The sequence below is a fragment of the Citrus clementina genome, unplaced genomic scaffold (genome assembly GCF_000493195.1).
Source record: "Citrus clementina cultivar Clemenules unplaced genomic scaffold, Citrus_clementina_v1.0 scaffold_1, whole genome shotgun sequence".
NCBI classification, from domain to species: domain Eukaryota; kingdom Viridiplantae; phylum Streptophyta; class Magnoliopsida; order Sapindales; family Rutaceae; genus Citrus; species Citrus x clementina.
In genome coordinates this window covers 14,526,809-14,548,187 of record NW_006263303.1, presented here as the reverse complement: position 1 = coordinate 14,548,187, position 21,379 = coordinate 14,526,809, and the positions used below count along the sequence as shown (strand labels likewise).

The window sequence follows — 21,379 nt, the reverse complement described above, 5'->3', positions numbered from 1 at the left end:
TTCATCTTTTATTCATAGGATTGTAATTAGGTTAGCGACATCAAATTCAATTGGAATGCAAGCCACACCTCGTTATTATTTTTTTTATAGTGAAAATATCTATGTTCGAGTAAAAGACCTTTACAAGATTGTAGTAAACATTCTCCTTAACATTCAAGGCATTAGGCCATCCCACACCATCTAACAATTCCCTACGCTTTTTATTACAAGTAGAAAGTCTATCCATACAATCCATAATGACAAAGTAAGAGGGTAATACTGTGCGAGGCATAAATATGTCGTAGAAATGGTTTGCCATTGGGGTAGTTGGAAAGTCCATTGAATTAAAGTCAAGGATGTCATCAAAGTTATCTGTAGGGCTTTGCCATTTCTTTTTACCCACATGCTTCCCCTACTTCCCTTGTGAAGTTTCACCACCAGCCATGGAAAACCGAAATCTAATTCTTAATAAATTTTGTGAATTAGATCAAGGTAAACCGATAAGATAGTATAAAAATGGGTTATAAATTAATGTGGATGAGTAATTTCAGCAATAAAGGGCGACTGACGAGTCAATTTAGAGAAATAAAATACAGCCGAACCTAGGGTTTTCATTTGGGATCTTTGGTTATAGGTGATTAAATCATGATTAACTAATGGAATTTTGATGTTTAAAGGAAGGCAAATGATGAGGAGTTGCCTAATTCGTCGTTAATTGCCGAAGAAGCTGTGAAATTTAGTGCGACGACGAACGAGAGAGTCTATTGTGGTTGTGTGAAGAGGAAGCCCTAATTGTGTCTAAGTATTGTAAAAAAAGCTAGCCTTTTTATTTAAGTTGCTTACTGTTATCAATTGGCATGCATTTTGGAGCTGAAATAGCTAGCCGTTTTCGTGTGACATGCTCTCTGACACGAAAATGGCTAGTCACTTCCTTTGAAAAGGCTAGCCATTTTCATTCTAGAGAGTATACAACAAAAAATGGCTAGCTGTTTAAAAAAAGTAGCTAGCCGTTTTCATATGGCATGCTTTCTGACACGAAAAGGGCTAGCCCTTTCCTTTAAAGAGGCTAACCGTTTTCATTCCAGAGAGCATCTAACTTGAAACGCATAGCCTATTCAAGGAAGAGGCTAGCCATTTTTTTGTGACTTGCTCTTGGGAATCCAAATGGCACACCGAATGCTCCTCCAGTGGCTAGCCTTTTTCATTTAAGAGAGCATGCAACTTAAAATGGTTAGCCGTTTCATGGAAGCGACTACTCGTTTTCTTTGAATCACACAGTTTTAGCTCACAATTAATTCATGAGTTTCCATAACATTCTTCATCCCTATACCTTGAACGACCTTTCCTAGAACTATTCTTATGGCCTTTTTTAGTGGACACATTATGATTTTTCACTGTTGATGCCAACTTCGAATCATGTAGATAATTAACAGCATTAGTGTGCTTTGTATTAGCTAACGTCAACAATTGATTGCGTTGTTTGTTGAATTAAGTTGTAGCACAAGCTATGCCTGCTCATTCTGTGAGTTATGCTGCTAAAATAACCATGCAATGTCATCATGTCAATGGTCTAGCAACATTAGTAACAACAATAAAGTATACCACATAAAAAGATTAAAAAAACGTACCACATACGATTTGTTGGTGATGATTCTAGAAGTGTCTATAAATTTGATTACATAGACTCCATAATCAAAACCATTAAGGTGTTGAGGAACGCTTTCACCATGCATGTTGTCAAATGACAAGAAACTCTAAGCTCCTGGATATGTAGCTTTCGCAACACCATGAAGTATAGCATCTAACGAGTGTAATTATTTTCAAGTGAAATCAACATGAATCTTTAATAACATAATACACACAAAAGTCAAAATACCTTTGAGTGAAAGTTGATGATACTTACAATGGCATTGGCTTAGATTTCCTGATCTCGTGTTCGGTAGGCATCTGATAATGGATCTTAGATCTCAGCTTGTTTTTTTTTTTTTTAATTTTAACCAACAACAGAAACAAATGGTGGCCTCCATTATGCATGAAAACAAAGATCTATTCAAGAACATTCATTAGTTATACAACACATGACAAAGTAATAAGATAATAATTTAACTGAAAACACACTACCTATTGGCACTTATCCAAATCATATATAATGTTTGCGACATTGGGAAGCAGCCTTGAACCTTCCAAGTGTGCATTTAGCATTGTAGCAAATTGCTTCAAATTTATGACATAAAATTAAGAGAAAATACTAGTTAAATTACCATAGTTACTTATAAGTAAAAGAATATGAACTAAAAAATAGACAAGAAGGAATCACTAATTGTATATCTAGTTAGTAGGAACAAGCTGATTGGTTGGCCATGGCTTTTACAGGACTCGCGTCGTGTAAAGTAATCACTTATCATGGAAATAATCTAAATATAAGAACAATTATAGTTCATTTTAGTAACTAAAATCAAGCAAACTCGAACCTTCATGACAAATATCAGCAGTCATCAATAAAGTAAAATGAAGAACAAACTTCATCGCTGAGTAATGCATCAAGCAAAAGTGATAACAAGCCTCACCGAGTGATATCCTAATGAGTTGATTGTACAATTATCTCAGTACAAGTAAAGCACATGATATATTAACACAAATCAAATAATTATGACAATTTATTTGGAAACAACTTGATATGGGAGCATGGGAGCTTCATTACTCTAGGCTAGAATTTTTTTCAAATCTGTATTGGAGCATTTTTGATTGATCGATGATCACTAGCTCATTCATGAAAAAAGGTCTCACTTGGTATTTTGGCTTTAAATCACGTGACACTTAATCATACAAAGATAGGTGGTACTACCCCAACTTTCGATTTCTGTATGACCGAAGAGGAACTAAAGACAGCGGATTAAATTCTTCGGGCTGTTGAAATTTTTTCACTTACTGTACAAAAGACTACAAATGTATTAAAGGCAAAGAAATAAGAAAGAGTAGATTAAATCTAAATAAGTTTCGACAAAAGTTAAAAAATCATTAATGTATGTATACCTTATCTTAATGATAAGGCAAATGTATTAAAGGCAAAGAAACAAGAAAGAGTAGATTAAATCTAAATAAGTTTCGACAAAAGTTAAAAAAATCATTAATGTATGTATACCTTATCTTCAAGTTCAGATACCAATTTAAGCTTCATCATGTCCTCTAATTCTCCAGCTAACTTTTCTTTTTGGACAACCTCTTCATTAATGGATATGCTGAGGTACACAACTTTTCGATCTTGAACTTCGACGGGCTTACACGTTTCACGTGCTAGAGATGAAAGTGTGACAACTATAAGAACAGACGAGTGCATCTCCATATTTTGAGAGAAAAAGATTGGACCATCAGTTGCCTCGGCACTATTATAGGTAGGACGTGATTCACTATCATCAGCCACATTCATTTATTCCTTACTAAAATATGCTTGTTCCAACTTTTCTACCTTTTCAATAAAAGAGTCCATTTTTAAGGCCATTTTTTCTAGGACTTCATTATTTCTTTTTTCATATTTTCCTTCATTTTATTCACTACTATTAATACAACATGGAATGAATATTGCCTTGCTATTTCAACACTGTCAATTTGTCTCTCACTTTGAGCAATTGTGTGCCATAACTGACTCCTCACATTCGAACCGACATAAACTATTAAAAACCATGAATTATCTATTCAATTTAATAACATAACTACAAAACAACATACAAATTAGTTAATGGAACAGACTACATTGCTCTCAAAGTCACCATACTTTTGTCGCCTTTTGAGAAATCTTTTTATCTTACTATCCGTCCATGCACTAAGAAGACATCCATTTTTGGCAACAAAAGAAAGCTGAAACTTAGTTACTGACATGTAGAATAGCTGAAAACAACAACAAAATTAGTTAATACGAAAATAATGATCAATGATATAATAATCGGTTAACTAACGACAATACAAATATAGTAAATAAACCATACCAGTAAAAATATAACACATTCATTCATTGAGGAAACTTGATTTTCATTGAACTTTGAAACTCCTTCTCACAAAAAGTTGAAATACTATCTATTTGGTTTTGCTGGAGTTGGATACAAAATAGTTCCAGTTGCAAAAAGACTAAACATAATACAAAAATCCTCATCTGTAGAGCTATTTTTCTTTAATTTGTTAACTACAGTACCTATTGGGATGCCCTTCTTTCCTGTGCAATACTTGGCCCATAAGTGATTTATCTCACTATCTTCTCCAGCAAGCACAATCGGCGTTCCTTCATCGCTAACATCCATCATGCTTGTAAATGTTTTTGGGGTAAGATTGTATTCTATTCCATGAAGTGTTATGGACTGCCTATATACTTATATTGTTTAACCAGCAGTCTATATAAATCTTGCCTAAGTCACCCACATCTTAAACCCAACAAGCTTCCGAAACCAATTTTTCTCACAACATCCTATTGTTCAATAGATAGAGAACATACGTCAACTAAAATTATTGCATTATTAAACTCAAATCACTACAAATTGTAAAGAAAAAAACATCAACGATGAATTAATAACTTACAAGTAATATGTGTATGAATGCTTGCCCGGCCTTGGAGGTTCGAGTTTCTCAGACTGTATATTAATGTCATCTTCAGCATTGACTTTATGCTTGACCATTCTATTGTGTACACTAAAAATTAAGTCCCCAGTCAATTAATAGCAAAATTATCAATGCTTATATAGTAAACGAATGATGAACATTCATGATTATTAATCCATCTCTATCAACACATCTGTAAATGACGATCATATAACATTAATAAACCATCACCATCAACACTTAAGACATCATTTCTAAATCCACAACAATTAACCACCACCAATCAAATCAAGCATCAACTGCCAAAAATGATGAAGCAAACGACATACATAATTTATGCTCATTCTCATTTACCAACGATAATTAAGTAAAACAACCCCAACAAGAAGTTGATGATGCAACCTAATGTATTTCACACAATCAAATGCATTGCCTCTAAATATATAAAACATATGAACTTAGATGTCCAAAAAAGACCCAAGTCAACAATGGATGCTTTGTTCAAGTAGATAACAAATTTTATTTAAGTAGCATGGGGTGGCCGAGACATTTTTGTTCTTCTTTAAACGCCTACTGATTAATCAGTATACATAAACGCACAAACAAATTGCTGCAAAGCTACACGACAACCACCATTGCAACAATTTTCATCCTAAATAAACATTTACATTTACTAAAAAAAATAGGGCCTTTTTTGGTTTTTTCTGTTGCCCTTAAACTTTTGCTTTCTTTTTTAGTTTAAATGGCATTCAAGAATATGTTCACTGTAAACTCATTCAAATTCAATTAAGAATGTCTTCCTATATTTCATTCATCACTGCAATCGCAAACTTACGAGACCTTAACATCATTACTATAAATATTCACAAATGGTGACATTTGTATTTCACCAAATTAAGTCTGCTTTCTATAAATTCCACAAATAAAAAAATATAACAGTTTTAATATCTCACTGCAGTTACAGTGGCAGCACTTGCACAATAAGAGAAATGAAACAAATCATTAGTCACAACACACTAATTGGATGGCCATAATCATAAACGAAACCAAGTTCTCTATTTGTTTCACTTTCAATACTTTTATGTTCTTAGTAATATTTCACAATGGATCTTTTCCATTTGCCCTAAGCTCTTACTTCGTCTTTTAATTACAGTGGCATTCATAAGTTTAATTAACTTTCAATTGTATTGATAAAAAGAGATCATTATCCATGAAAAATACATTCCCATGTCTCATTTATCATTGGTATTGCAAACATAACAAACCTTAATAGTCGTTACCTTTTATAGACTACAGAGATGACTCAAAGGGCTGAGGATAGACTGAGAAGGGTTATGCTTGTGCTGCTGTTGATTGTTGTGGCCGACGGAGATCACCACACTGTTGATTGTTGCTTAGAAACTCCTTCAGCTGTTGCGTTAACTGTGTTGCTAGGTCACGCCGTCGTTGATGGCCCTAGTGAGGCGTGTGGTGAGGGAGTAGGAGAGGGCCATTTGTGAGCTGAGGGAGTAAGTGAAAAGGGAGCCGTAAGCTGAGAGAGAGTGAAGAGTGAGACGTGAGATGACGGTGAGTGAAAGGGAAGGGAAGAGAAGAATGGGTTTCCTGCATGAGGTGAGAGCTTTTTTCTTTTATTTTCTTTTTCCACAAATATACATGGCTAAGTTAGAATGTGTGCTTGTTACTGTTTCTATAGGTCCAGGTTTTATGGATTTTTTTAATTAATTATTAATTAAATTCATCACAACCGTTGGATTCATTATATTGAATCTGGCGGTCATTTTTTTTGCATGTATGTGATACATACATGTATTGTAGCAAAGTCCCAACTTAAGAGGAATGTTTCAGAATACCAAGTCTCGATTCTAGTAGCATAAGAGCCCCCACAGGTAGGATAGTTCAAACTTAATACTAATGCTATTGTTGACACCCACTACGAGATGGTTGGCTATACAATTTTAGTCTTATAGTGCGTAATTGCGCAAGGTTAGTTATGGTAGCAGGGATCGACTTAGGTGTTTACTCTGATGAAATTGATATTACTGAGGTAGATGCTTTATGTTTTGATTTTTAACTCTCAAATAAAGTTGGATTATTTTTATTATTTATTATTAGTTATACGACATCATAGTTAGTGTTGGTAGCAATACATGTGGGGCTCTGAACCTGTAGGGCCCTGATTAATTCGAAGCGGGTATGGGGCCTCGAAACAATCTCAAAATAGATTCAGGTCTATTTCGGGTATGGGTTTAAGACCCAAATAATTTCTGGGTTTGGGTTCGGGGATTTTGTCGGGTCCCCTAACCTGACCCGAATATATATATATATATATATATATATATATATATATATATATATATATATATATATATATATATATATATATATGTGTGTGTGTGTGTGTGTGTGTGTGTGTGTGTGTGTGTGTGTGTGTTATCTAATATTTTAAGTTTATAAATTAGAAATTGTAATATAGTAATACCTAATTCCCTTGGATCGAGTCAATCCTCATCCCCCCAAAGAAAAATAAAAACCCTAACAACTCGTCAGCTTTCGTTGTTGTCATTAACACTGTCAGCCGCCATTGTTCGTCGTCACCCACCAACACTCAGCCACGTTTGTCGGTTTCTCCTGGCCTGAAGGTTTTTGCTTTTTCTATTTTTTTATTTTTCTTTATTTATATTAAATTGCCTCTGATTTCATTGATTTGAGTCATTTTTACATTTTGTGTGTTTTCATTCACCTCTTTCAGGTTTCATTCTCAGTCACATAGCACTGAAGCAAAGACTGCAGCCATGGAGAGCTCATTGAAGCAGAGGCTCCAACCATGATTGGAGTCACCGACAGCCATGACTTGGGCCAAATAAAGCTGTGATTTCATTCATAAATACCTTATACTCACTCGTTGGCAGCTGAAGTTTATTGTTGCTTCTCTTATTGATTTCACCCGTACAATCATATTTTTACAGTATCGCCACATTTCATAGATAAAAAATTCTCATTTATTTATCTTATTGAGTTGTTTTATTATCTGGATATTTTTGTTTGATAATATGAGTTGTTTGATTATCTAGGTGAATGTCAATCTAACTAGCAGAATTGGAAAATGAGTTACTGATCACTTTGAAATAATTGGGATAAGCATATTAGTTTGCTTGTGCTATTAACTAAAGCTTGTTTTAATTGGTTTATATCTTGAGTAGTCATCATTTTTTTAACCTGCTTCTATTTTGCGTATTGCCCACTTGCTTTTCTTCCAGCCTTGTGTTCACTTTTTTTTTTCTTTCGGGCATCAGTATTGTAGAGAATTAGAAAAAGGTCGGTACATGCTTTCAGAGGCGAAGCTCAAGTAAGGCTAACCAGGGTTGCAGCCTGGGTAAGCTTTTTTTAAAAAAATTATAATTTAGAATTTATAAATTTACTTTTATTAATATTTATAATTAAAAAACAAACCTAATAATTATAGGAATCTTTATTTTCCCCAAATCACAATTCATAAAACTCACCAGTATTAACTAAATCCGAATTTGAAATTCACCAAAATTCAATTGCTTAAGTCTTTTACCGTTGCTGAATATCCAGTCTCCTGCACTCGAATTGACGCCTAGCCGCTGCCTCATGAGTGATGTTGAGCCACTGCCGCAAGGCCCGCACCCGCAGGCTGAATCTCTCACCGTCGAGCCGACGCCGAATGCTCAGTCTTTTGATGCAGCCCCTGGTACAAAGCACTTTGCCTTTTAAAATTTAGTTTACAGAATAGAACATGATTTTATGATAATGATGGTTGGCACACGAAGTGGAATTGTGGAAGACTGGAAGTTGTTGATTTTTTGAACTGTGATTCATCTTTTTAAATTATAAAATAATAGAATGTGATAATAGACTAGAATATTATAATATGACAAACAGTGATGATAGCATATAAAGTGGAACTGTGAAAGGTGCTGATTCATCTTCTTGGAATTATAAAATAATGATGGCATGAAAGAATGAGTGAATAATATAGTAAAACAATTAATTTGAATGCTGACTTTTTTTAATTAGCTTTTAAAATGCGACTTTGTCAAATTTGTTATAAAATAAATACTAAATTTTTAATGTATTTTATTACAGATTCAATGTTAAATAAACCAAGAAAAACTCTACTTTTTTTTTTTTTAAGAGAGTAAGTGAAAATCAATCATTCACCAAGTGTTTGTCTCCATGTCATGTTAGTGTTCAAGATTCCAGTGAGCAACATACTTCCAAGTTTCAAAGGGTTGAAGTTGAAGAAACTAGAAATACTTATCTGGAGCGTGATCCTGGATTACGTCATCAAATAGGGACATATTTAGTAAATCAACGTGATGATATTCGAAGGGAGTACATCAAAATGGGACCTTATCAGCCTAAACTATGAGATTATCCACTAACTAATGATGGCATGCAAGAACATAGGTTTCAGTATCATTGGTTTAAAAAATTTCCCTGGCTTGAGTACTCTAGGGTAAAAGATAGTGCATTTTGTTTCCCATGCTTTCTTTTTGATGAAATTCCATCAAACAACTCAAAATTTGTTATTGAAGGGTTTTCTAGTTGGAAGAGAGTCAACAATGGAAAAAAAAAATGTCCATTTTTACAGTATGAAGGGGGTCCATCTTCTCATCATAATAAGAATATGCAAAGTTGAGGTTGTTTGAGGAACCAAATTCAACACATTGATAGATTAATTAATGCCCAAACTTCACAACAACTTTTTGAGAATAGGCTACGATTGAATACCTCAATTATTGTTGTTAAATGGTTAGCAAAGCAAGCATGTGCTTTTAGAGGTCATGATGAATCAGTTAATTCAAAAAATCGGGGAAATTTCATAGAGTTGATAAAGCATTCAGCAGAGTGTAGTAAAGAAATTGCTCAAGTTGTCTTGGAAAATGCTCCATCATATGCTAAGTATACATCGCCTGACATTCAAAAAGAGCTTTTAAATATTCTTGCAAACAAAGTGCGAAACAAGATACGCAAGGAACTTGGAGATGGTAAGTTTTGTATTTTAGTAGACAAAGCACTTGATGAATCTGATAAAGAGCAAATGGCTATTCTTTTAAGGTATGTTGATTGTGAGGGGTATATTCGAGAACGTTTTTTTTTAAGTTGTCAATGTCATGGAAACTACAGCAGTAACATTGAAAAAAGAAATATGTAATGTTCTTGCACGTATGATCTTTTAGTTGAAAATATCTCAGGGCAAGGGTATGATGGTGCTAGTAACATGCGGGGTGCATGGAATGGATTACAAGCTTTATTTTTGAAAGATTGCCCATATGCATATTATATACACTGTTTTGCACATCAACGACAACTTACTTTAGTTGGAGCATCTAATGATGTGCTAGATGTATGTCTTTTCTTTTCAGCATTGGGTTTAATTGTAAATGTTCTGACTTCATCTGCTAAACGACTTTCTGAGTTAAAATATGTTTGGGAAGCAGAAATAATAGATTTGATAGCTTCAGGAGAAGTTCAAACTGGTACAGGGGCCAATCAAATACATACTTTGCAACGCCTTGGAGCTACTCGGTGGAGCTCTCATTTCCGTTCCGTCAGTAGGTTGCTTGATTTGTTTAGTGTTGTTCATAAAGTTCTTGGGAAGTTGGTAGAGTGTGGGCCTAACAATAGCATACGTGGAGAGGCTAAATGTGCCTGTGAATCAATGACATCTTTTAAATTTGCGTTCATTTTGCATTTATTAAATCAAGTTTTGGGGGTGAGTGATTTACTTTGTCAAGCATTACAAGTTAAATCTCATGATATTCTAAATACTGTGCACTTAGTCTCAACTATGAAAAAACTTCTTCAAAGGCTGCGAGACAATGGTTGGGAAACTTTTATTGAGAACGTAGTTCTATTTTGTGAAAAGAATGAGATAGATATGCCTGATATGAAAGCTCGCCATATGAAAGGCAGAGGACGTTCTTGTCAGCAGAATGATTATATTACAGTTGAGCATTATTATCATTATGATATATTTAATGCTGTGATAGATTTTCAATTGATGAGTTGAATAATAGATTCACTGAATAGACTTTGGAACTCCTCACTCTTAGTTCAACTTTAAATCCTATTGATGCATTTAAATCACTTAAAATTGAAGATATTTGTAGCCTTGCTGAAAGATTTTATCCTGAAGATTTCACTAAGATTGAGTTACAGGCTTTGAGAAGACAATTAGAGTGCTTTGAGATAGATATACACTCTCTTCAAGAGTTTCAGAGTATTACTTCCCTTTCTGAATTGTGTCGAAGATTAGTTGAGACTGGAAAGTCACATATTTATTTCTTGTTAGATAGATTAATTCGTTTAGCGTTAACCCTTCTTGTTTCAACAGCAACAACAGAGAGAGCATTTTCTGCCATGAAACTGATTAAGACAACACATCGAAACAAGATAGAGAATGAGTTTCTTTCAGATTGCATGGTTATTTACATCGAAAGAGAAATTGCAGACAATAGCGACTCAGATGCGATAGTAGATGAATTTTCTTTTTTGAAGAACCGCAGGACATAACTTCATCAATAGTGTTTTTCTTATTTACATTGTATTTTTATAGTTTTATGGTTAAATTTTTGCTTATGTAGTGTACTTAATTTCATTTGTATAAAACAAATTTTTTTAGAAGTAAATTTCATTTTTTTTAAAAAAATCTAGCCCACCCAAACAAATGATTCTAGCTTCGCCACTGCATGCTTTATTTTATTGTGTTAGATTTATGCATATGCCAATTCACAATTGGTCCATGTATTTTTTTGAAATGATCTAAAATATTTTAAGTTAGTTACGAGCTTGTTTTTTTTCTTACATGATGTTTTCTCCTATCTATCTATCTATCTATCTATCTATATATATATATATATAAGGGGTTGGTAACCTCAACTTGAACATTCATTATTTAATGCTAGAATTGTGTCTGTACATTTAAGTGCTAGTTACCAAAGGACCGGCATCTTTTATTACTGCCTTTTCCACATAAATATTCAATAATGTTGAATGCTAATAACTTAGTACTAGTTGGTTTTAAATCCAACACAATAATAATCATCAGTTATTGGTGAAATCAGATTTAATTTTTTTGTATTTGCATAGTTCTTAATTGTTTGCTTCTTGTAAAATGCCAGTATCATAGTTCTTAACGAGACTGGGTTTATTGGGTTGATTGTAGTTTGGACATTCAATGTGTCTAAGTTCTTTGCCCACACCACACATAATGGATGATGAAGGCAATCAAACTTAAGGTGATTGAAATAGATTCTTGATGAGGAGCCAAGATTGAAACATTAAAACAGATATAGAGGCTGCAGAGGTATATAATTTTAATTTATATTATTTTGTCAAGTATTTAGTAAGTTGAAATTATTCAAACATGTTTTATTTTATTTTTGTTTATTTTGTTATAGGTTCATGAAGGATCTTAAGATGTGCATCAATGGTGTGATGGCTACTGAGAACTTCCAATTTTTAAAAATAGTAATTTCAATGATGTTTTAAACAAGATATCTTCTAATGACATATGGCAAAGGCAATTAATCTGTAAGCCAATTTCACATCAAGAATTTAATTCCAAATTGTGCATTGAGTGAAATTTCATTGACCATGTGCTGAGACCGGCCCTTAGCATTATAACTTTAGTTTAGTTACCTGTGGGTTTTTTTCTGTAAATTGAGTTAATTCAGCTTCAGAATGACAGGTTTTCACTTCTTTATATTATAATTATTTTGATTTGTCTTGCAAATTTAATCAATTGTAATTATGTTGAAAGTTATGGAGATTGTTAAAATTTAATTATTTGTAAATTTATTTCTAAATCTGTAAGTTGTTCGACTTATTAACTTTTTTTTAAAAAATATTGAAATATTCAAAAATTATTATTTTTTTAAAAAATAGAGATCGGGCTCCTATTTTAATCCCCACGAGAAAATTTTCAGAGACATATTCGAACTGTCCCCAATTATAATTTTTTTAAGTATAGGACTGGTTTGGAGATAACCTCCAAATTAGATTCAGGTTCGGGTATCATGATCACCAATGGGCCTTTGGTCCAGTGGGAGAGCCCTTGCACTTAGAATAATGAGTAAAAGGGTTCGAGCCTCCATAAAAGTATTTATGAGGCTTATTTATAATCCTTTCTCAATTATCATATAATTGAGTGGAGCCAGTCATTTCGTGGACAGCCCTCGAATACTTGAGAGGGTTTGAAGAATTTGGGCAGCGCTTCAGAGGAATACATGCCACGATGAAGATCCCAATTGTAGAATCTGTGTGTAAATATTAATTGTAATACCTACAATCCTGTATAAATAATATTAAAAAAAAAAAGGTTCGGGTATCATCTATTCAAGGCAGGATTTTACGATTCAACATGTGTCGAGGAATCGCAGGCAAGCAGCGAATGGCTCGTTTACTTTATGTTACAGTAATTTTGGGGTATAGATGGAAGAATCATGTATTTTGTTCTCTTATACATGTACACCTGCACTTAATGAGAAGTATTAGATTTCAAAAATATAAAATTAAAAATTAAAAAAAAAAAAAACAACGGCAAAAAGGACCTCCACTCCCTAACATCATTTTTCGCTTTTGTGGACTGCACACACAATGTTAATATAAAATCACAGTCCTTTCAAAATCCGCTCTAATGTTAATAATCTCTGTTCAAACTCCAAACACATTCAAAAAATAAAATAAAACATTTAGAAAAAAAATGCCTCAACTGGCAGAAACCTATGCTTGCGTGCCGTCGACGGAGCGAGGCCGAGGAATTCTAATCTCCGGCCATCCAAAATCGAATTCAATTTTGTACACCAATGGCAGATCCGTAATTATACTCGATCTTAGCAATCCGTTGCAGGTCTCGATCTACGGCGAGCACGCCTACCCTGCCACGGTGGCGCGGTTCTCGCCCAACGGAGAGTGGATCGCCTCTGCTGACGTGTCGGGGACTGTGCGGATCTGGGGGGCCCACAATGATCACGTTTTGAAGAAGGAGTTCAGGGTTTTGTCGGGTCGGATCGACGATCTCCAGTGGTCTCCCGACGGCTTGAGGATCGTTGCTTGTGGCGATGGCAAGGGGAAGTCACTTGTGCGCGCCTTCATGTCAGTTTTATTATCCACTCTTCACTTCACTTAAATTACTTGATTTTTGATTCATTTTATTTTAATTTTTATTTTTAAGCAATCTTTAGAAAAGAGAATTAAGAGTTATGGTCATAGGTGTTTGAACAAAGAAATAAAGAGTTTGAATTATTACTTTGTTTGGATTTGCTCACTGTGATTAGATCAGATTCAAGTTTGTGTGTTATACTTCAGACATTTCAAGTTAGGTTTTCAACTTGTGAATTTCAACGTTAGTGTTAGATATTCCTTACTAAGTAGATACCTTTTTTCACTAGATGTGCTTGAATTATGGAGTTATTCAAATGGGTGTATTACACACATTGCTGTTGCTAGAGTTAGTGATGTCGACAACTTAGTTGTGGAATGTTAGAAAAAGTTGGACTGTTTAGTATTAAGGAAAATACGGAAGTCTTGTTTTCTGGTATAGTTGTCATATTAGAAATGTTTATTAAAGGAATTTGTATTTTGGAGTCTTTGTTATTTAATTAGGTGAATTTTCATACTCCAATAAGTCGTTGTATTAAATACATGATCGTTTCAGATTGGAGAAGATTGATTAAAAGAATGTTTTCTTTTAATTTTTATTAATGTAAAAGATAAAAATACATATTTTTTATTGAGTTTTCTTTGCCATCTGTTTTGAGTTGGTGACTGGTCCTCTATTCGATATTATGTGCATTTATAGGCATAATTAATTTATTAATTATGTTCGCATAATTATTTGTTTTCATTTGTCTACAATGAACAAACAAACTACAAATTTCCAACGTTCCTAGGTTGTATCAATAGCATTCAATCATCAACTGAAGGCAGTTTTTGATAACATAAGATAAGTCTATGGATGGTGTCATACACATAGAAAGCTTTGGTGGCCTCTAATTCAAAAGGCTTTTGCATGGAAGGAATTTGTTGCTTGCCATTTTTATATGTCTTTAGAGGTTAGGGACAATTAGTAACATTTTTAAATATTCATTTCAATCATACTTGTAAGAACTTCTCAAATATATGTGTATTTTGAATTTTAGAAATGGCTAAAGTCTGCATTATCAGTGTATTTTTTTGTCTCATGATCTGTCTAGTACAATGCAATTCTTGCTTCCCATCAGATAGATGATGAATGTAATCTTGAACAGGTGGGATTCAGGTACTAATGTCGGGGAATTTGATGGTCATTCAAGACGTGTCCTAAGTTGTGCCTTTAAGCCGTCAAGGCCATTTCGCATTGCAACATGTGGAGAAGACTTTTTGGTCAATTTTTATGAAGGGCCACCATTTAAGTTCAAGCTATCTCACAGGTTTGTCTTTAACATATTTATTTAAGGGTAAAAGTTTTTTGTAATGTGTTCCACATCTACTTTTTAATTATCATTCTATTTGACCGTTTGAACCACTAGATAATATGATTAGGTTGTCAAATACTTGCAATTTGGCAGAGTTGCATGTTCAAGTTTCTTCAACTCTTTCCTTCTCTTTAGCTCAAGTGAAAACAACAACCTGACCATCTTAGTCATTCAAGAACTGCAGAGTATATGATAGGTAGCAGTCAATAGTTTAAAATATTCAAATGTTGTTTTTGATATTTGGTTCGTTCTTACCTTTTTCATGAATTTTATCTATACTTTATTGATTAATGGAGAGGGAGGCTGTCGAACAGAATAAGAAGTCGAATCCATCCCTGAACTTGAAGGAATGAGATGCTGCTGCAGAGAAACATCATAATTTTGAGTTCCTTAAACTTTGGGAAACCGTCAACAAGATTTTCAAATTTTTAGACCGATAAGAAAAAAAAAATTAAAAATTAAAGAACTAAAGCAGTGCAAGCTAGTGCAGCTATAATGACTATTAGATTATCCTTCTTCCTGGATGTTACTGCAATATTTTCTGAAGCTTTGCTTTATTGATTTGCAGGGGTCATTCAAATTTTGTCAATTGTGTTAGATTTTCTCCAGATGGTAGCAAATTCATTAGTGTAAGCTCTGACAAAAAGGGTATAATATATGATGGAAAGACTGCAGATAAGATTGGAGAGCTTTCCCCCGAAGATGGTCATAAAGGCAGTGTCTACGCTGTTAGCTGGAGTCCTGATGGTAAACAGGTCAGCATCTTTATATTAACATATGCCTTGTGCAAAAAACCTATTTTGGATGACATTTTGACCTTTTAAAATTTTAAAATCACAATCCCTAAAAATAAGAGGAAAAAATCATGTTTTTAACAGGATGCTGCTTGTTAAAATTTTGTATTTTCCAAGGAAGGGTGCCATAAATTATAAAGAAAATAGTTTCCAAGATACAGAAGACAAATGTTGTCTGGTGGAAATTTACGGCTAAAGCATTTCAGCATGTTGTGTTAATTCCGTTGGAAAAGAACTTCAACTAGACGAGGATGTAAAAATCTATCTTTAACCTATGTTTGTTATTTGACTAGTGGATGTAGCCTAAATGCTGAGCTACATTAAAAATCTTAAGTATTTGTGGTTCGGTTGTTTATCCTGTTTGATTTACTGATAGAAATCTTGAACAAGGGCATTGCTGGAACAAAAAATAATGGAAAAATGCTTCTTTTTTTTCTCTCTTTCCCCTTTGATCTATTATGTTGTATCTATTCATCTAAGTTGTCATCATTTACATTCTTCATTTTAAATAGTGAGGATACTTCTTATTTCTAAACTACCAAAGACTTTCATTAACCTTTCCCATAATCATGATTTTTTTTAAAAAAAATTTTAGGAAAATTCTATGATGCTGGGTTAAAAATCCCAATATCAATAGTGGGATTAGTATGGACCTTTGGGTTTGAAAGCAACAATTTCCACCTTTGATTTATATGAATAGTTACCATTTACCCAAGTATCTGATTATTCTTTAATTTCATTTAAGTTTTTTTAATATAATTAATTACTTTAAATTTTTTTAAAATTAATTTAAGTCAAATCTTATAACTTATGATTGCAAATATTTTTCTCATCGAATAAACAAAAGAATATTTTTTTATCACTGTAGAATGTTAAAAAAGAATAAATGTAAACCACTGTACAAATTAATTATATATACATCTTAACTATATTTTTTTCATTAGAGAGCATATAATAAAATTAAATCACTGTAGAATTAGTATGTCATAAGACTCTAAATAAAATGCATGTCATGCACATAAGTTCTACATTTTTATTTTGTAGTTTACAACTAGTTTTGAAAATGTAAAATATTATCGAACATCATAATGTCACTCTAAATTTTATAACCTTTAATTGTTGTGTTTGAATTCTATTCTAAATCTTATTTTCTCTCTTTTTATCCTATTTAACAGACATGATATCTTGTTGATAATAAAATTTTACTGGTAAAGTAGTGTTATATAAACTGTAAATTCTAATATTATGTTTATTATATTATTTAGTTATTGTTGACCATTGGATTTCATCCAATGGTCTACATTAACCCGTATTTCTAATACAGCATTATAGAAGGACCCTTTATTTTGATTTGAAAATCACTCCCCTTGTAGTAAACATATTGAAGAAAAGGTGCAATCTTGAGCCTCTCACAAAGAAAATATGGATCTGGATTTACCTGATTCATCTTTACTTAACTAGTTTCTGGTTTGATTATTTTTCCAGTATGTACTGTTGCAGAAAGCTAAAAATTTAAAGTTATAAACCTTTGAAATAATTGTGACCATAGTAGCATGGACATAGATACGATAGTCAGAGAATGAGCTATGAACATCAGCAATTATAGGTAGAGTGTAACTATCTACCTCATAGTTCATCGATCAAAATCCAAATGTTCTTATTCCCTAATCGTTATTGATATTTGGGATGGTTTTCCTTCTACTTCAAGGATTAGGATTACTAAAAAGGATCAAAGGTGATAAATAAATACGTACTTGGACCCCAAGAATACTCATTTATGTCCCTTAGGAACTCCTAATGCTTATACTAAAATTAGATTATGTGATACTATTGAAGTGCTCCCAGATGAGGTTTGCTGCATTGGTCTTTTCATGTTGCCCTAAACAATACCCAACACTTACTTGCTGTCTATTATAGCTCTTAATTAAATCTAATTATAAGGTACATCAGCATAAACAAACAATAAAGACAAATACCTGGGAACCCAAGCTAACAATGTGTGAACTTTAAATAGTGCACTTTTGTGAATTTAATAAAAGAAAGGTACTGGAGTAGAAGCAAATGGGTGTGAAAATAAGGGATAAAGGGAATGGTAAAAGAGACATTTTGATAGATTGATATGTGAGACATGAGTTACTGAATTGATGATGTCCTGACACTCAATCTTTCGAGGGGAAACTATCTTCATGATAAATGAAAGTGATGATACTTGCATCCTTTTCACCTGCTGTATTACTCTCCCGCTCCACTTATTTTTTCAAAGTTTGTGCTTGATGTGTAGTAATGTACTTACTTCTGTGAGTAAATTTTTCTATAGGTACTGACAGCGTCTGCTGACAAGTCAGCCAAAGTTTGGGATATCTCTGAGGATAATCATGGGAAGTTGAAGAAAACATTGACTCCTTCGGGCTCAGGTGGAGTTGATGACATGCTAGTTGGATGTCTTTGGCAGAATGATTTTCTTGTCATTGTTTCTCTTGGTGGCACAATTAGTATCTTTTCAGCCAATGATCTGGAAAAGAGCCCATTGCAACTATCTGGACATATGAAAAATGTTACCGCATTAACTGTACTTAACATTGACCCGAAGGTTATCCTGTCCAGTAGCTATGATGGTTTGATAGTTAAATGGATTCAAGGAATTGGTTATGGTGGTAAATTACAGAGAAAAGAGAACTCTCAAATTAAATGTTTTGCAGCTATTGAAGAAGAGATTGTTACGTCTGGATTTGACAACAAGGTGACAAACATTTCAATTTTCCATTCTTATCTGGATGGTTTATGCATCAGTGTTTACATGTTATTCATACTTTGATACTACTTTGGGCTTAAGTTTCTCCAGACTTTAAGGTCTGCTCAGTTTTCTTGATACATCCTAATTGCAAAGGTTTTAGGTTAATTCTTTTAATAAATTGTTTCTGCTGCTAGGGAAGGGACGGACGCCCTTTTTGGTCACGGGTTAGGTTTTGTATAGATTTTTTGCATACCTTGTTTTTCTCTGTTTGATTATCATTGTGGACGTTGGTCCAACTTTGTATCTCTTATCTTTGATCAGTTAATTGATTAATAATTCTTTGGTTTATTTGAGAGAAAGATCATCTCTTTTTGACATATCTTTTTCTTGCGGACTTTTTCATGAAAGACAATTAAATTTAACAAGAAGAATGCTATTCCTAAAATGTGTTTAATGAGGCTTTGTATACCCATTGTGGTTGAAACTTGCGCTATCACTTGTCATTCTTATGGAATATACTTAACCTGTTTTATCAGATTGTGTTTCTCTCTCTAATGCTTTTTTGTGCTTCTGTTTTCTCAAATCCAGATATGGAGAGTTTCCCTACAAGGTGATCAATGTGGATATGCAAATTCCATTGATATTGGCAGTCAACCAAAAGACTTAAGTGTTGCCCTTCACTACCCCGAACTTGTGTTGGTCTCAACGGATTCTGGAGTTGTTTTGCTCCGCGGTGCAGAAGTGGTGTCAACCATTAACCTTCGTTTTCCCGTGACAGCTTCTGCAATCGCGCCTGATGGAAGTGAGGCCATTATAGGTAGTCAAGATGGTAAACTACATGTTTATTCAATCAGAGGGGATACTCTTACAGAAGAAGCTGTCCTGGAGAAACACCGAGGGGCAGTTAGTGTCATACGCTACTCTCCTGATGTTTCAATGTTTGCATCGGGTGATGTAAATCGAGAAGCCATAGTGTGGGATCGTGTCTCCCGAGAGGTATATATATATGTTTATTCTGTATAACCATTTACAGTACATCCAGATATTTTCTTTGTCCGCCTGGTGGATGATAAAATCTTGGACCTTATTTTTGACCAATGGTTTGCAGGTAAAGCTTAAGAACATGCTGTACCACACTGCCCGCATTAACTGTCTTGCTTGGTCTCCTAATAACAGTATGGTTGCTACTGGATCACTTGATACCTGTGTTATTATATATGAAATTGACAAGCCAGCATCTAGCCGCATGACCATAAAAGGAGCCCACTTGGGTGGGGTTTATGGATTAGCTTTCACTGATGAGCACTCTGTGGTTAGCTCTGGTGAGGATGCTTGTGTCCGTGTTTGGAGGTTGACCCCTAATTGAGATTGACCGCCGGAGATACCAAGGTCAAGATCTAGAAGTTGGTGAACATATGTCGACTTCATTGGGTTTTGTTTATTTGAATTTGGTTTGCAATGAGATGGAACAAAAAGGAAACTTCTGCGACCATGATTTCTCTACTGTCGTGAAGATCATACTAGCACTTTACACCTATTTACTTTGCAGTGCAAATGACCCTTTGAAAGTAACGGCTCAATTGATGAGCAAGTCTTTTGGCCTCTTTGCAGCTTGGAGTTCGTGTCTATTTCTTGTTGATATTGGCGAAAGCATGCATTTCCATGATGTTTGAGCATAGCTGTTGTGGGTCCTCTAATCTGTGGTCAATTTAGACATACCATTTTGTTGTGTGAAGGTTTTGCCTGATGGTTTTGTCATTTTAGTCTGCAGAACTTGAACAACAGGAAGCTGAAGTGAATTTCTATACTGTCGGTAGATCAACACGTGCTTCTGTTTCTGTGTTTCACTACATGTATGGTTTTCTTTTGAGAGGACTGTTGTCGTTGGTTTTCTGGTCTTCTCCTCTTTAAATTCCTCTTGCTCTTGCAAGGACTTCACATTCCTCTTGTTTCTGTTGAAAATGTATTTTTTTTAACTGTCTTTATGTATCATAGAAGTTTTTATGTACAACTTTTGCCAAAGATTTCTTAGCTAGCTTAATTTGTTATCACTATTGCCCGACTCCGCTGGAAATTTCACGTTTCTTTATAAAGGGTAAAACTTCTGTTTACTTCTTGATAAAATGATATACTTCAATTTACCTTAAAAAATATGAAATACTCAATTTATCTTCTAATTACCGTTATTTTAATAATGGATTGCCTTTCTCTTGTTAAAATATGGAAATACTTCCACTTATGAGGGAGTGTGCGGTTAACGGTGGTATGTGGTGTTTAAAAGTAATTGTTTATTTGGCATGTCTTTTAAAAAAAGTGGAAATTTGCAAAAGGCTAATAATATAGTGTTAAAAATACGTTATTTGTAATTTAATGTACAAAAATCGAAATGAATTAATGGGCTAAAATTATTATTGTTAGTTTGTTACTCCCTATTTGAGTTTTGAAGTTGAATAAATTACAAAGTATGCCATTAAAGTTATTTGTAATTAGACTTTGAAGTTGAATAAATTACAAGGAATCCCATTAATATTATTTGAATTTGGGCTTTGAAGTTGAACAAATTACATGACATGCCATGCATTTGAAACTTAAACAGATAAATGTTGCAGAAACAAAAAAATCAAAATTCAAAATTGAATTTGTTAGGTTAGTACCTTTAAATCCAGCTCCCAATATACTTGGGTGGTCACAAAATCATAACCACGATAAGAATATCAACAAAATAAAACAACAATATTATCGTTTAGAGGTGGCTAGAGTGGTTGTGCAAACGAACATATGATGCGTTTGGTACACTG

General features: G+C 33.8%; 1 protein-coding gene across 1 annotated transcript; it reads left to right on the top strand.

Annotated features, from left to right (window-relative positions):
* Positions 1-13,090: 13,090 nt before the first annotated feature.
* LOC18056130 (actin-interacting protein 1-2) lies at positions 13,091-20,643 on the top strand. The gene is made up of 6 exons (XM_006451597.2): positions 13,091-13,692; positions 14,847-15,008; positions 15,622-15,808; positions 18,165-18,587; positions 19,170-19,577; positions 19,690-20,643. The coding sequence occupies exons 1-6, from the start codon at positions 13,301-13,303 to the stop codon at positions 19,945-19,947; spliced, it is 1,830 nt and encodes a 609-aa protein (XP_006451660.1). The 5' UTR covers positions 13,091-13,300; the 3' UTR covers positions 19,948-20,643.
* The last annotated feature ends 736 nt before the right edge of the window (positions 20,644-21,379 follow it).

Excerpts from the sequence above, each read along its gene's own strand:
- LOC18056130 (XM_006451597.2), top strand. The coding sequence starts at position 13,301 with ATGCCTCAACTGGCAGAAACCTATGCTTGCGTGCCGTCGACGGAGCGA. Across the intron at positions 13,693-14,846 it reads TCACTTGTGCGCGCCTTCAT|GTGGGATTCAGGTACTAATG; the intron begins GTCAGTTTTATT and ends AATCTTGAACAG. Across the intron at positions 19,578-19,689 it reads GGGATCGTGTCTCCCGAGAG|GTAAAGCTTAAGAACATGCT; the intron begins GTATATATATAT and ends AATGGTTTGCAG.